Consider the following 15,679-nt stretch of genomic DNA (forward strand, 5'->3'; position numbering starts at 1 on the left):
TAATTTGACTTCTCTCATCTCTCATTCTTGATCCCTCTTCCTTGTCTCTCGTTCTCTCTCTCTCTCTCTCTCTCTCTCTCTCTCTCTCTCTCCCTCTCTGTCCCTGTCTGCCTCACTGAGTATGGACAAAGCAGAGGCTCCCTCACTTCCTAAAAAGTCAAGGGCTCACTTTGCAGAGACAAACATACACACTGCAGGGAAGCACTCTGATCAGCCGCACATGACAAGAGCAGTAGGAGAAAACACACACACACACACACACACACACACACAAGCAGACTCCTATGATGAAAGCACAAATCCCAAAATATGAATCAATATGTTTCTTAATATATCTTAATAATTTCTGGACATTATAATAGTATAAAGCATTCTTCAAATTTGTGTGATTAAACACTGGTCTTATTAGAGTCTTATCAACATACAAATTCAGGTTCAGTGTTAAACAACAATGTGTTTTTAGTGAGCGGAAAATTGGGCAGCCAATAGGATTGTCCATACTTTTCTACAGGAAGTTGCCATGGCAGCCATTATCCTTCAACGAGTCAAAGAAAATGGTTTGTGTGTGTGAGCATTCAGCTTGAACATCCTGTTAAGTGTGAGGCACTCAGGAGGAAAAGCACAGACATCAGTTTCCTGAACAAGCTCAGATCCTAACATCAAGGAGCGGCAGTGTGTAGCATCTCCTAGGATGTCGGCTTAGTCGTGATCAGTCCATTCAACTCGCTATATAAGCCTTAATTCGAGTCCTTGAGTTACGCCTTTTATAGGTTGAGTGAAGTACACACAAAATACAAAAGTATGTAGTGTTTGGGGTCTCATGCATTGGAAAGAACTGGTGTAGGTAATGAGCACATGTAAAATTGTAGTTCTCAAGCTCAATCTAAGAACTTCAAACCCTACATAAAACTAGACAAGAGGATTAGAACAAAAAAATAAATAAACAACCCACACAACTACACAACTAAGAAGCACATGGAAATTGGGCTGAGAACCGCTGGTATAGAGTTTGAAAAAATATTAGCAACATTTGTTTGAAACTGTTATTGACAAGTAAGTGTGCTGACTTTATGCCATTCCTGGCCTTGTTTAAAGATGAAAAGTATGTTCTTAGAGACAAGGTTCTTTAATAAAGCACTTCCCACTCAAATCATAAAGCTGCACAAATCAATCTTGCTCTCAAAATGGTTGTTTAAAGTAAAAATTGTAAAACTATATTTATTAATTGAAAACACCTGACCCCAGTTTCACCTAACCCTAACTGCTTATCCTTAACTGCTAATCCTAGAGGTTCACAAACTTTTGCCACTCACAGATATGTAAGAGAGAGAATAAATACATGACTGGGTAGAATATTTTTGTCTCATTTTTAAAAATGGGATCTCTATAAATCTGATGGTATTTTAAGTCATATTTATGCAGATATATAGAAAATCCTAAATGGTTCACAAACTTTCAAGCACCACTGTGTACTATAATGATGTCTTCTACTTTTAACAAGCTATTGAGGACTGATTAAAGACCTGTACCTGTGTGTGAGACAAAAAAAAAAAACATCATAAACACAGATTTAAATAGAGCCAGAACTGCACATTCTGATGGGTTTTTTTTTCCTGCATACATGGACAATGCCCTCCACTAACAGAAAAATTGAATTTTTGTGATTTTTTTTTTTTTAAATATCAGAAGGTTCAACAATAAAGGCAATTTTTCACAGTCTTCTTTGTTCATATTTACCAAGGGTGCCAATATTAGTGAAGGGCACTGTAGCTCAGCATCTCTAAATACACTCACATTCCAGAGAGACTATGATCTACCACTTACAGACCACCAAGCAGACCTAGAAGAGGCTTATTTCCCTATCAGGAATACACACACTGAATTACAGTCTATTGTAAAATCCCATTCATGCAGATTGTAAGATCTATGTTCCCTGAATTGTCTGGGTTCATGTGGTTGGTGAGCTCCTGGTGTAACCTTTGACTCTGGACAGGTGGCTGTAGTACCGTTTAAAACCAGTTATTTGACCCCACTTATGCTCTTTGAACCCAAAGCCACAGACACCTGCACAGCAACAGCACTGACTTATGCACCAGCTCAAGATGGAACCAGTATTGTAGAGTTTGAAAAATATCCATACAGAATGCAGTGAGCCTGTGAGAACAAATTTGCATGTAAATGTATTTTGTTAATTATGTGTTCAATTTATGTAGTGCCTTTGTAACACCCAAGGTCACTTTACAAAGTATGTAACAAATGTATGTTGGATACTGCAAGCAATCTGTTGCCAGAGGATCCGAGGGTTTAGGATCGCATGTAGGGGTAGAGAAGCTCAAAAGAAAATGCCCAAACAAAACCGTCAACTTGCAAATTATTGTAAAGAAGCTTATACTGAATGTGGACCGGGACAGGTAACCAGTGTAACTGATACAACATTGGTGTGATATGAGCAGGTCATCTAGTGTGTGTTGAGATTTTATTGAAGTTTGTCCAGAGTTTTAGAGTGTGGACCAATACAGAGAAGCATTATAACATGAGAGCTAATGAAAGCACAAGTAAATGTTTTAGCATTGTTAATTTTTAGGAAACAGTGAAGAAAGGTGAGTAAATATCTGTTCTGAGCAGAAGCTCTGAACTCGGGGCTGGCCAAGGCTCTGTACATGGGAAAAACAAATGAAGTAGACCACTAATATCCAGCTAATCAAAACAAGGATTTGATAAATCTCCCATACTGACCTTGTACTAAAACTGCTGACTATAATTTATGGCATAGCTGGGATTAAAGCATGAATTTTAGTGGTAAGGCTTATGCTTCTGCACTACAGCAGTTTTTATCCTGTGTACATTTGGGAAATGATGGCAACGCAGTGGTGCACCAGGTAGCATTGCTGCCTCACTGCTTCAGGATTCCTGGTTAAATCCTGAGCTGTAGCTACTGTCTGTGCAGCTCTCTGTGCACTTTCTCCCAGTATCTGTGTGAGTTTCCTCTGGATTCTCTGGTTTCCCTTCCCACCCTGGATTATGGATTACCCATGCATTGGCTAGTTTAAATTGCCCCTAGGTGTGAGTGTGTGTATGCATGGTGTCCAGTGATGGACTATTGTTTCACCTGGGATGTATTCCTGCTACAGGCCCACTGTTCCCAGAATAGGCTCTGGATTCACTGCAGACTGACTAGGATAATATGGTTAGTGAAGATGAATGATGACGTTCAGGAAATAATCTTTTAGTGCATTTCGAATAAAAATTACTACATGCACACATTATGCAAGAACATTCCTTACACTTTGAGTATATATACAACACACACACACACACACACACACACACACACACACACACATATGCATGTCACACTAATCATGCCCCCGCACAGGCACCAGTACACCTGCAACCCCACCCCTCTTCCGGGTGAAGGGAGAGATAGAGAGCCCTATGGGTTTGATGTGTGTGTGAGAGTGTGATGGGGCTGTAAGCTTTGACTGACAGAATCTAACCAGCCTCTAAAACTATACTTTAAATGCCTCCTACTGAGTGAGATTAATGATGATTGCTGCTATTGGAGCTTAGTAGCTGGAGTGTTCTGGCATGGGCTAGCTATTGGCATGAGTGTGTGCTTCATAAGTGGATGAAGAGGACCAAACCCTGAGGCAAGACTGAATAAACACAAGCAGAAAAATGGTGAGTCACAAAACACACACACACACACACACACATGCACACACACACAGAACAGAGCAGGGAGAGTGGGGGATGTTGAAACGGACACCGCACAAGTTTAATCTATCTCACATCTTCCTCTCTCCTTTCCAAGAAATGTACCAACCTTTAACATAGGTATGCTAAAGTTATTAGTAAAATATGATAAAAACAACTGATATATACATACAAAAAAGCAAAAATGGATATAAATAGAAATGAACAGTGGAAAAGCTTATATATATATATATATATATATATATATATATATATATATATATATATATATACAGAGAGAGAGAGAGAGAGAGAGAGAGAGAGAGAGAGAGAGAGAGAGAGAGAGAGAGAGGTTTATGGCTCTGTTTGATCATTTTAAAATTCATTTAAATAATTATTGTTTTCCTATTGCTTATAGTTTACCCTTTTATATAAAAAATGATATCTAGATATTCTATTTAGAATTACAGGTGCTATATAAATATATCAATTTCAGTGTGTATTTTTTCAATTTCAGTTGTTACATTAAAAAATGAATATTGAATTGATGTTTGTTATAAAACCTTATTTAATGCTTAAGTACTAAGCAGCACATTCAGGATCACAATAGCAGAGTAATTGATTTTCAGAGCGCATACATGCTGCAAGTGACACTCCCAGGAGACAGCCCTATAAATTACTGCAGCTGTGTGTGTGGTGTGTTGGGTCTGAAATTGGCATCAGCACACCAAATACACCAATGCGCCCACACACACACACACACACACACACACACACACACACACACACACACACACAAGCAGAGAGAGAGAGAGAGAGAGAGAGAGAGAGAGAGAGAGAGAGAGAGATTCATAAAAATCATAAATATCCAAGGAATATCCGAATATAAAATAAAATCATCTAAAAGTCAGTGAAAAGCCAGCTTGATCTGTTTCCATCCAAAGACAGGGCTGAAAATAAATTCAGAATACAAAGAGGACCTACAGGTTACATTCCCTTTTTTTAAAAAAAAGATTTTTTTTGTTATTGTTTACTAACTGATACAGTATATATGTAATTGTGTATGTATGTATGTATGTATGTATAGTATATTGAACTTGGCTCGAGGAAATAAAGGAAAGCATGATCTTGACTCTTGAGGTGGAACAGCCTCTGTGATTTTATTGTTTCAAGGTTGAAAAACAAACGAGACCAGTCAAGTGCTCTCTGAAAAATCTACCTGAAAGTGTGTGTCTGAAGAGATATAAGCCGTTAGTTTACAGCTGCAAAAGCAGTGACCTCAACAGAGAAACACTTCATCATATTCTTTCACACACTGCAGTGTGTGTGTGTGTGTGTGTGTGTGTGTGTGTGTGTGTGTGTGTGTGTGTGTGTGTGTGTGTGTGTGTGTGTGCTCCCATGGGAGCTGTACTGCACTGGTGGTAAATGCTGTTTTTCACAGTTGTAAAGTGCATTCTTACTGACTCTTTAGTAAATCAGAAACAGAGCTTAGTGTTGAACTGCGGTCACCCCGTAAGTGTAAAGAAAGAAAGAAAGAAAGAAAGAGAGAAAGAAAGAATAAACAAACAAACAAACAAAAAAACAAACAAATAATAGTCATGAACGAAAGAAAGAATAAATAAATAAATAAATAAATAAATAAGCAAAGAAAGAAAGAAAGAATAAATACATTCAAGAAAGAAAGAAAGAAAGAAAGAAAGAAAGAAAGAAAGAAAGAAAGAAATGCATTCATAACGAAAGAAAGAAAGAAAGAAAGAAATGCATTCAGAAAGAAAGAAAGAAAGAAAGAAAAGAAAGAGTTCAGACAATTCTATAATTCTAGAATGTGTACAGAGAGAGAGAGAGAGAGAGAGAGAGAGAGAGAGAGAGAGAGAGAGAGAGAAAGTTATAGTTTAGGGAGCAGCGCACTCTGCTGGCGTGATATAACTGTGCATTAAATAAACTGAAAATCAATCTTGTTGATTTTTCTTTTTTCTTTTTTTTTTTCTTGCTCCGCATTTCCTACATATATATTGCAGTCTGAGCACAGCTAGAAATATCCTTTAATATGCTTCTGGACATTATAAAAGTATTATATATATATATATATATATATATATATATATATATATATATATATATATATATATATATATATAAGCAAAAGCAAAACGTCCAACACACGCACAGTACAACTGTGCGACTGGCATTGCGTTCGAGATGTTTGCCTATTCCCATGGAAATCATCCCACTGAGCCTGGAACTGGAGGACTGAATATGACAGCTCAAATGCTGTACTCAAATACTACTCAAATGCTCATTTACTCAACTTGTGTCAACTTCTATCACTTTTATGATATAAGCAGTATTGTTGTATTCCAGGAGAAACCTGTTAGGAGATCAGTGGCCCTTCTTTATCTCCAGTCTAGCAGGTGTGTTAAACAGTGAAGATAGGAAGCGCTCTGCTGGCCCATGTGACTGCTCTTGGAGCGGAGCGCGCGCGTAACGGCCCGTCTGTCTGCTGTATCCATCACCGTAAACAAGCTCACACACTTCTGTCTCCAATCCAGCGCATGGTGCGGTGCCTGCTAGGGTTGTTCACTCTCACCATACGCTTTCTCTTGTAATGGATAGTGTCAGAGGAAGCGCAATAAGAGATACTATTGATTTGAACCCAGCCCGTGTTCAGCCACGTGGCGCGGAAAATGAGGCATCCTGTCAATCACGGCGTGCTCCTGGAGCGACTGCTGCCTCTGCGCATGCAGAGAAAGAAAACAGAAAAGAAAGCGGATTTGCAAGGGGTGGATGTGTTCTGCGCAGTGATATGTGTATAGCTCCATTCTTCCATCGTTGCTACACAATTACGCAATTCATCTACACAACCAGGTCATAGAGATCTGCTCTAAAGCTTTTTTAATAGACCATTGCTAAGATCAACAGATCTTTTAAGCTACTTTTAAACCAGTAAGTGCTTGAGTGCTGACTGCTAGAGAAAGATACATTCCTTTAAACCATTTTATTGTACCATAACATAATATCCATCCATCTATCCATCCGCAGCAGCTGTGGCTGAGGTGGTAGAGTGGGTTGTCCACTAATTGTAGGGTTGGTGGTTCGATTCCCAGCCCACATGACTCTGCATGGTGAAGTGTCTTTGGGCAAGACACTAACCCCCATGTTGCTCCCGATGGCAAGTGCCTTACATGGCAGCTCTGCTACCACTGGTGTGTAAGTGTGTGTGTGAATGAGAACCAGTGTAAAGCGCTTTGTAGAACCGCTGACCATCGATATACCATAAATGAAGACCATTTACCATCCATACATTTTCTGTACCATTTATCCTACACAGGGTTGTGGGGAGCCTGGAGCCTATCACAGGGGACTCAGGGTAAAAGGCGGGGAACATCCTGGACAGGGTACCAACACATCACAGGGCACAATCATGCACACACTCACATACCCACTATTCACACATTCAAATTCCCACACTAAGGACAGTTTACAGAGCATGTCTTTGGAATGTTGGACTGGGGGAGGAATTAAACCCCCAACCCCAGAGGTTCAAGGCAAACGTGCTAACCAAAAAGCCACCATGCCCTCCTATAACAAGATATAAATGTGGTTAGAACATTTTCAGTTCTACTAGGGAAACTAGCACTTGCAGTAAAAATGAAAAAATGTGCCATTTGATTCCAGTAAGTCGTAATTAATCCATCAGATAGACCCTGTGTGTCTATGTTGTGTGTAGATTTAATGGACCTAGAATGTAATGTACAGTCTGATGTAATAGGCTACAAGTCTAATTGTGGTGCAAATTTATGCTCATAATGATAAATGTGGAAGCTTGAATGAATACTATTTTATTACCAAAATACAACATAGCCTACATGTGAGAAAGAAAGAACAGTAAATACATCTCACAGAAGCAAACTGGATGTTAGATGTTTACCTTAAAAAACATCTTAAAAACCTTTAAAAAACCTTAAAAAAAAACATCAGATTTTCACACAAGCCCTAAAAGTAGACAAAGGGAACCCAATTAAACAAACAAGACAAAAACATTTTACTTAGTCATTTATATATTAAGGAAAATTATCCAATATTACAATCTGTGAGTGGCTAAAGTTTGTGAACCTCTAGAATTAGCAGTTAATTTGAAGGTGAAATTAGAGTCAGGTGTTTTCAATCAATGGGATGACAATCAGGTGTGAGTGAGTGCTGTTTTATTTAAAGAACATGGATCTGACAAAGTCTGATCTTCACAACACACGTTTGTGGAAGTGCATCATGGCACAAACAAAAGAGCTTGCTGAGGATTTTGATGTTGACGCACATCAGGCTAGAAGAGGTTACAAAATCATCTCTAAAGACTTTAGACTCCACTAATCCACAGTCAGGAAGATCGTGTACAAATTGAGGAAATTCAAGTCCACTGTTACCCTCTCCAGGAGTGGTCAACCAACAAACATCACTACAAGTGCAAAATGTGTAATAGTCCACAAGGTCACAAAGTAACCTAGGGTAATTTCTAAGCAACTAAATACCTCTCTTGCATTGGCTAATGTTTTAGGTCATATTTATGCAGATACATAGAAAATTCACAAACTTTCAAGCACCACTGTACTAAACAGGAGACTTAATGAATTAATGAAATGGCGTCTTGCTTGCATATTAATTGGAGTACTGGCACTACATCTTTAGTGGTTTTCTAAAAGTAATACAGCTACATTATTACAAATGAGCAGGTTTCTCCAAGACCGAGCAGTTGATTATTCTTTTGGTGATTCTATGTTAATCTGACATTCATTTAAAGGTTTAGAGGACAGCCTAACATTAGTCAGGTGACCTCACGTTCTCTGTTTTTGTGCAGGATTTCTCACAGTGTGTGGGTCCTAGTTCTGAATAAAGCAGAATGCATGTAAGTGCGTGAGTATGTTCGCACCCAGTCAGCTCCATAAATCGTCTCGGATAATTCTCCGTAACGACCTGCATTTGTTCAGATGCTGTGTAAGAATGCAGACCACACACAGACAGAAGGTTAACTAGATTACACACACATGCTGTAATCAATTACACAGGCTTGCATTTAACATTAGCAGATAACTGTACATTTCAGGCAATTAACCCACTTTTTTTGAAAATGGCAGATATGAGATTTAGTTAACAAAATGCACTCCCACGTTGTTTTTTTTCACACGTTGTTGACATATGCGCACACAGACATATGCAGGTATAACAAACATATGCAAACACAAAGATCCCAAACAGAGAATGCAGTTTAAAATATCTTTTATTTAATAATGGAATCTTTTACAAATCAAGTGTTGAAATGTGAAAGATTTCAAAACAATAATCTGACAATACACCTTTTTTATGCATGTTTTACATTTGCTCATTTTCTGGCACATGAGAGAAATGTAAAAGTTTTAACTGCCACCTATAAACTGAGTCAATACAGCTTTCTTTACTGTATTTTTCAGAGCACACTGGTTCACGTCTCGGTGTACTAAGTTTAGTCCTGAACAGTCACCGTTAACAGTCATTTAATTGTTAGTAAAAACTGTAATCTTCCCTGAAACGTCAATTGTATATATAAAAAAGTATTTAATATAATTACTCAGTACAGGTCATACTCTATTTTCCTGTAAAACATTTATCTTAAAACAGGTAATGTGACAAGATATCATTCACAAATACATACTGAATTAAACATTCATTAAAAAAAAAGAATTTTCCCCTTTTATTCTGCTCACACTTTCAACTCCATTTTGTACAATGTTAATGAAATACAGTGAAATCCAAACATGAAAGCTCCAACACTTTACTCTCTGCTCGGTTGTAGAGGTAAATAATGAGAGTGAACATAGCAGATGATCCTATGTTCCCTTTAAAAGCCTTGAATAGAAAAATTATATTAAGGCTGAGGCAAAAATTGGGGTAATATCATAATTTAACTGAAAACATTATTTCCCTTACCAATGCTTCGGTCTATATGACTATATGAGAAACAGGAAGATGGATGACGGCTGTGTGTGTGTGTGAGGGAGAGAGAGAGACTAAACAGGACACAACTGAGGATCATGGGAACGCTGAGGTAAAGCTTAATCATTAAATGACACCAATGTGTAGGTGAATACACACCTGGTTTAACACTGCTTATGGAACATTATGGAACATTGCACAACATGTTATCATGTCACCTGTGTGCTAGTAAGTGTGGAGAGCAGTAATCATAAACACACACAGTAAACCGTATTGCAATTGCACTGCTTGCCTCCACAGCACAGAAATGAATTCCTAGTCTGATCATCACTGCTGCCATTTTAATTTATTTAATTCAAAATTAACTTTGGTCACCATTGTAGCTACCACTGTACCCTAGTTAACTTCAACACACAGTACTGTACAAAAGTCTTAGGCACCCTATTTAGTTAAAAAAAAAAAAAAAAAAAAAAAAAAAAAACCCATCTTACATTTCCAAACATTACTTTTCCAAAAAAAAAAAATTAAATGTTACAGTAAAAGTCAGTAAAGAAAGCAAAAGCTCACATAACAGACCACTTTTCCAAAAAAAAAAAATTAAATAAAATGGCGGATTCCTCCTCAAGATTGTGGACCATTTCAAAATTGACATGGTAGAGAAATGGTAGAGAAATGACTTTAGGGGTTGCGATACCAATTTTCAGACATTGTGGACTTATGGGGAGGAGGAAAAAAAAATAAAAAATCACAGATTTTGCGCGCGGCCTGTAGTGCAACCTATAGGCTCATGTGTGTCAGTTGTGGTGTGGGAGTTACTCATGGCCTGTAGTATCAATGTGCCAAATTTAGGGAGATAAGGAGGAGAAGAAGATGCAGAATACTAAAACCAAACAATAGGTTTCCTCTTAATGGAGGAATCCTAAAAACATAATGAAGGCTGCTGGGTTTTGCATGCAAAAAAAGCAAAAGAACTGTGGAAGACTTTCCAAGATGCTCAGTAAAACTTATCAGACAATTTCCTTATAAATCTGCACAAACTGTACTTTTTTTTTTAAGGGGTGTCATATCAAATCTAGACTTTGTTTAGTATCTTACCATTTACTGCTCTTTATAGTATTTTCTTTTTGTAGAAATGCTTTAATTCCCTTAAAGGCATTTTTGCTATACAGCATTTCTTTCAATATCCCTAAGACTTTTGCACAGTACTATATATGTGTATGTTCAGGATTCTATTTCTGTACTTTGACCTCTGTATACACTGTATTTTCTATCTGTATTTCTTATTTATGCCTAGAAAAACACTGTCTGGCAGCACCCTCTGAGAGAATCGGTTTGTATGAGTAAGAGCCAAAAGCTTAGCTCATGAGTTAATATTCCCGAAAGAACAGCCGCGTCTGAGTCACTTTGGCACGTCATATCCAACAGAGATGCATATGCAAGTTAAAGAAAACACTTTGCATTGTTTGAGATGTTTCAATCGACCAATCCCAGTTTCAGCTTTTTTTTAAGTTTCAGAGAGGCTGTACTGGCAGCCAATGAGAATGCACCAAGCTCCAAACTGTCCTGCCCTATAAACGCAGACAACGCTCGTCCTTGCTATAAGAGAGCACCTCTTTAACTGTAAAAGTGAATTCAGGTTCCCTCATTTTTGCATCCATGGTATAAGATGTTTTAGTCCTGATGAATCTTTTCTTGTACAACTTTACACTCATACTGGAAAGAAGACCTCAGTATTAGTGCAATTTCAGACTAAATTAATTTTGTTATAAACTGACAATAACTTATGAGAACTTTATTAAACACAAGTATAGAGCAGGCAATCGTGTGTGTGTACTTACAAGAGCAAGTTGTCGTCCTATATTTCCCATAGTTATCACACCAGCAAAGAAGATGCAAGGCAGCCAGGATCGTATGTACAGGAAGTCAGGAGACGTATACCTGCATGTATATACACACACAGAGAAAACAATGCAGGTATGCACCTTCCAAAAGTTCACTTTCTAACTGACAAACTTTGTTTTGTTTTTTTTAAATGTAATTACTGAATTTGAAAGAAAGAAACTCACTGAAACACTCCATTGTACACCAGTAGCTGTGTAGTGAGGGTCGCGAGAAATGCAATGGCAACTCCCAGGCCGAAGCCACTGCGTGACCTGTCAAATGTCCACCACAACCCCACTGAGAGTGCAGCCAGGGTCAGAGACAGCTGCACATTATTTGCAAAGTCCACTTTCTGACAGCCAGAAAATTAAAGAAGACACACCAGAAACACTGGCTATATATTTATATACATAAGCACTGGGTGAACCTCATGAGTCAATCAGATATCAATTCACAGTGCCAAGATGTAATCATAATTTAAAGCCCCCATGAACTCAAAACAGACGTTTTGTGGCTTTTAGTATGAAAATGTTAACCTTAAGGTTATCTATAAGCTAGTGTGCTCCAAAATGGTGACAACATTGGCATTCAGAAGATATGTGCATTCAAAATGTACAGTCTCTCTCTACCAACGATACAGATCAACAAGCTTTATGACATCATTCTGCACTTCAGCTTCTCACCAGATTTTCTGCCCAATCAAATGCTCTCTAGAATCTGAAGTGTCTCGCCCCAACATTATAAAAATCACCTTTCCAAAGTTGCCGTTGTTAAGTGAGAGAAATCGTATCAGCAAGCATCAGTCGTAAATGCCTTTTGAACACAGGCGTTTTCTAACTGTAATTTGGTTGAGAAGGAAATAGCTTGAATTACATCTTAGCCCAGGCTATGAGGTAAGCTGAACACTACTGGCTGTTTAAAAAGGGGGAGGAACCATTGGATATGTCCCAACACGACTTCCTGTTTCAGTGGAAATTACAGCAACACATCGAATTACGCTTCAAGACACTTCACCGGGATGTAGTCATCATGCATCTTGATGCTTTTAAAACATAATATATTCATCCATCCTGCTGTGCTCATTGTATTTCCCCAGAGTAAATATTTTGCATTAAATATCTTCAATTAAAAAAAAATTATAAGCCATTTTAAATGTCCATTAATGATGTTTGTGTAAGAATTATGCTACATATACAAATCGATTATTTTTTACCATCACTAACCGACACAAAATATGTGTATAGTATCGTGAACTGTATTCACTTAAGATCCCCATGACTCATGTCTCTGCTGGACAGTATTGGAATTATAGCCTATACACTAACAATTCTCTGGTGGGCTGAATACTATACTTACTCACAGAAAAAACAGACACTGTACATTTTAGAGTACAAATGGAATTTCTCACTGAAGTGGTATTCTCAAGAGAACGTTTCTTGCATTTAGAATGTACAATATCTTTCAAAGAAGAATGCAGTGCATCTTTAAGGCTAATTTAAGCAGCATTGCTGGACCTTTACGGTCACTATTGTGTCATTCACGGGACGTTTACATTGTCTGTATGTTCAGAAACACAAATGAACCTGTAGCATGCATTTTATTTTTTTATGAGTTTTGTATGTAAAGAACAAGGAATGTGAGGGAGTTCATTGTGGTGAGAGAAGGATACAGCGCTGGCGTGATTAATGCCAACAAAGACTGCCACACAGCGCATCACACTGGACCACTCGCGCTTCAGCTTATGGGGCTCCCCAAAACGCTTGTCTATACAGGGATACAGCAGCCCTATCAGAGCTGACAGAGAAAGAGGCAAATAAAGAGACAGAGAGGCAGAGGGGGACAGTATGAGATACACACAGTGTAAGTAAGAGAGAGAGAGAGAGAGAGAGAGAGAGAGAGAGAGAGAGATTAATAAAATTGTTCAGTATATATGGGTTCCTTTTAACATTGCATTCCTTTCCAGTGTGGTGGTTTTAAAAAGCTTTACATAAAATGAACAACAGAAGGTGACACTGAATTTAGACGTGTAATCTCCTAATAGTAAATGTATCAGTGGGTGCCATTCGTGTCATTGTATCTACAAACAAGGTAACAGACAGCCTCACAATAGTAAGGTAAACCATCCCGTCTTGACAGCGTGTGTTACCTGATGCTGTTCCACAGCAGGGTGGTACCCACCACGCTGAAGAAAAGATGCTACTGATGACATCAGGAGGGAAGAGAGTGACATTACGCTGCACCTGCAGCAGGTTTAGCACCAGAGCTAGGAACACACCCACGCCGAACAGCATGGCCCCCCGGATCAGCAGATTAGTTGTGCGGTTTGTAACCATGCTTAAGTAGGGACCCTGTCGGGATGTCATACTACCACTGGTGACCTCTGCCATAGCGGCAGTGACCGAGCAGACCCCAGACAATCCACCACTCCTGTACTACCAGCGTCAACTGTTTTCACACCACACCTGCAAGACACACATTAATGTTGGCATAGGAATGGGTAGTAATAAACAAATTGATTGTGTGGCCTTTTTTTTTTTTTTTAAGAAACCAGTTACAACTGGACAATTAAACATTAAAGGAATAGTTCACCCAAAAATTTTATTCTGTCATCAATTACTCACCCTCACATATCATTCTAACCCCATAAGTTCATCTTTGGAACACAAATGAAGATATTTTAAAACCTGGGAGATTTCTATCCCTCCATTTACAGTCCAAGTAACCAAAACTTTCAAGCTCCACAAAGTTCATAAAGGTATCGTAAAAGTAATCCATGTGTGAATGCTTTATGTGCTTCCAGATCTCGTTGCATGACAAAAGCGGACGTTCTCACGAGTGTCCTTCACTGTACACAAATTGAGTCACATAAAACAAGCTTTGTAACAAAGATGTCTGCAGATTTTGACATAGAGGAGGACGTGAATTTTTCCCTCGCATGCATCATGGTTCTCTTGTGAACGTGCGTCAGGGATCTATGCGGAAGTGAAGATATTTTGTGAATAAAGACATCATTTTATATTCTTAGGCACACAAATCATTTGTATCACTTCGTAAAACTGGGATTAACCCACTAAAGTCATATGGATTACTTTTACGATGCCTTTATGAACTTTTTGGTTACTGGACTGTAAATGGAGGGAGAGAAATTTCTCAGGTTTCATTAAAAATATCTTCAGTTGTGCTCTGAAGATAAACGACAGTCTTATGGGCTTTGAACAACATGAGGGTGAGTAACTGATGACAGAATTTTCATTTTTGGGTGAACTATCCCTTTAATGAGATTTATTTTACAGAAATAGCATGATATGAAACGTTGCTGTTTTCACTGCTCGCTCAATTATTTGGGTCAATGAACTATGCCAAATATTAGGTTAAACATTTAATCAGGAATGATCAGCAACTCCCAAAGCGTTCAGGTTAAAATCAAAGCTCTACTTTATATGAACAAGACTACTGAGCTCTTATTAAAGCCAGCCATCTGCGTCGTTGATCACTGCTTATTTAAATGCTTTAATAGATTTGACATTTTATTTAAATGGGCAAAAACTCCTACAGGTCTACAGCTGTTAGAATCAGCCAGTTTGCTTAAATCAGAGAGCAGGTAGAGGCGATTAGAGAAGTTTCTATACAGGTGTGTGAATATTAAAGCGACCAGCTCAGAAGTCCGACAAGTCATATCATCATCATCATCATCGTCATCGTGAGGCCCATCACCAAACTGCACATGCTAGCTATCTATATTAGCCACCTCACATTATGTTTGGGATATTTATATTAAACTGAAAATATTTCAAGGTAACACACACAGATACAGATTTTAACGTAGCCGCAAATGACCTCAAACTATATAATAATAAAAATAAATGATAATAATGATACTAGAATATTATCGCAACTGTTTAACTTTAACTAGGCTACTCTGTAGTTACCATGTAGCTTAGTCCACAATAACACTAACTAACGACATGAAAAGAAAATCAAAATCACCCACCATTTTTTAACTGCTCTCTAAATAAAGAAGGCAATCCAGTATCCAAAAGATCCAATATGTTGTAAACAGATAGCTTGCGAAGGTCAATTTTTATTTACAATTTTCCACAGTGTCAAGGCTGCGTATATCGGTTTGTTCAGCTCATTTCCG

At 38.1% G+C, this 15,679-nt stretch overlaps 1 protein-coding gene across 1 annotated transcript; it reads right to left on the reverse strand.

Moving 5' to 3' along the window:
* Nucleotides 1-11,166: 11,166 nt before the first annotated feature.
* Nucleotides 11,167-15,605, reverse strand: insig2 (insulin induced gene 2). Its single transcript, NM_001201086.2, is given in 6 exon segments — nt 11,167-11,370; nt 11,496-11,595; nt 11,724-11,890; nt 13,208-13,332; nt 13,685-14,000; nt 15,530-15,605. Coding segments are annotated over 5 exon segments (675 nt in total). The 5' UTR covers nt 13,926-14,000; nt 15,530-15,605; the 3' UTR covers nt 11,167-11,328.
* Nucleotides 15,606-15,679: the final 74 nt, after the last annotated feature.

This window comes from Ictalurus punctatus, chromosome 6 (genome assembly GCF_001660625.3).
Source record: "Ictalurus punctatus breed USDA103 chromosome 6, Coco_2.0, whole genome shotgun sequence".
NCBI classification, from domain to species: domain Eukaryota; kingdom Metazoa; phylum Chordata; class Actinopteri; order Siluriformes; family Ictaluridae; genus Ictalurus; species Ictalurus punctatus.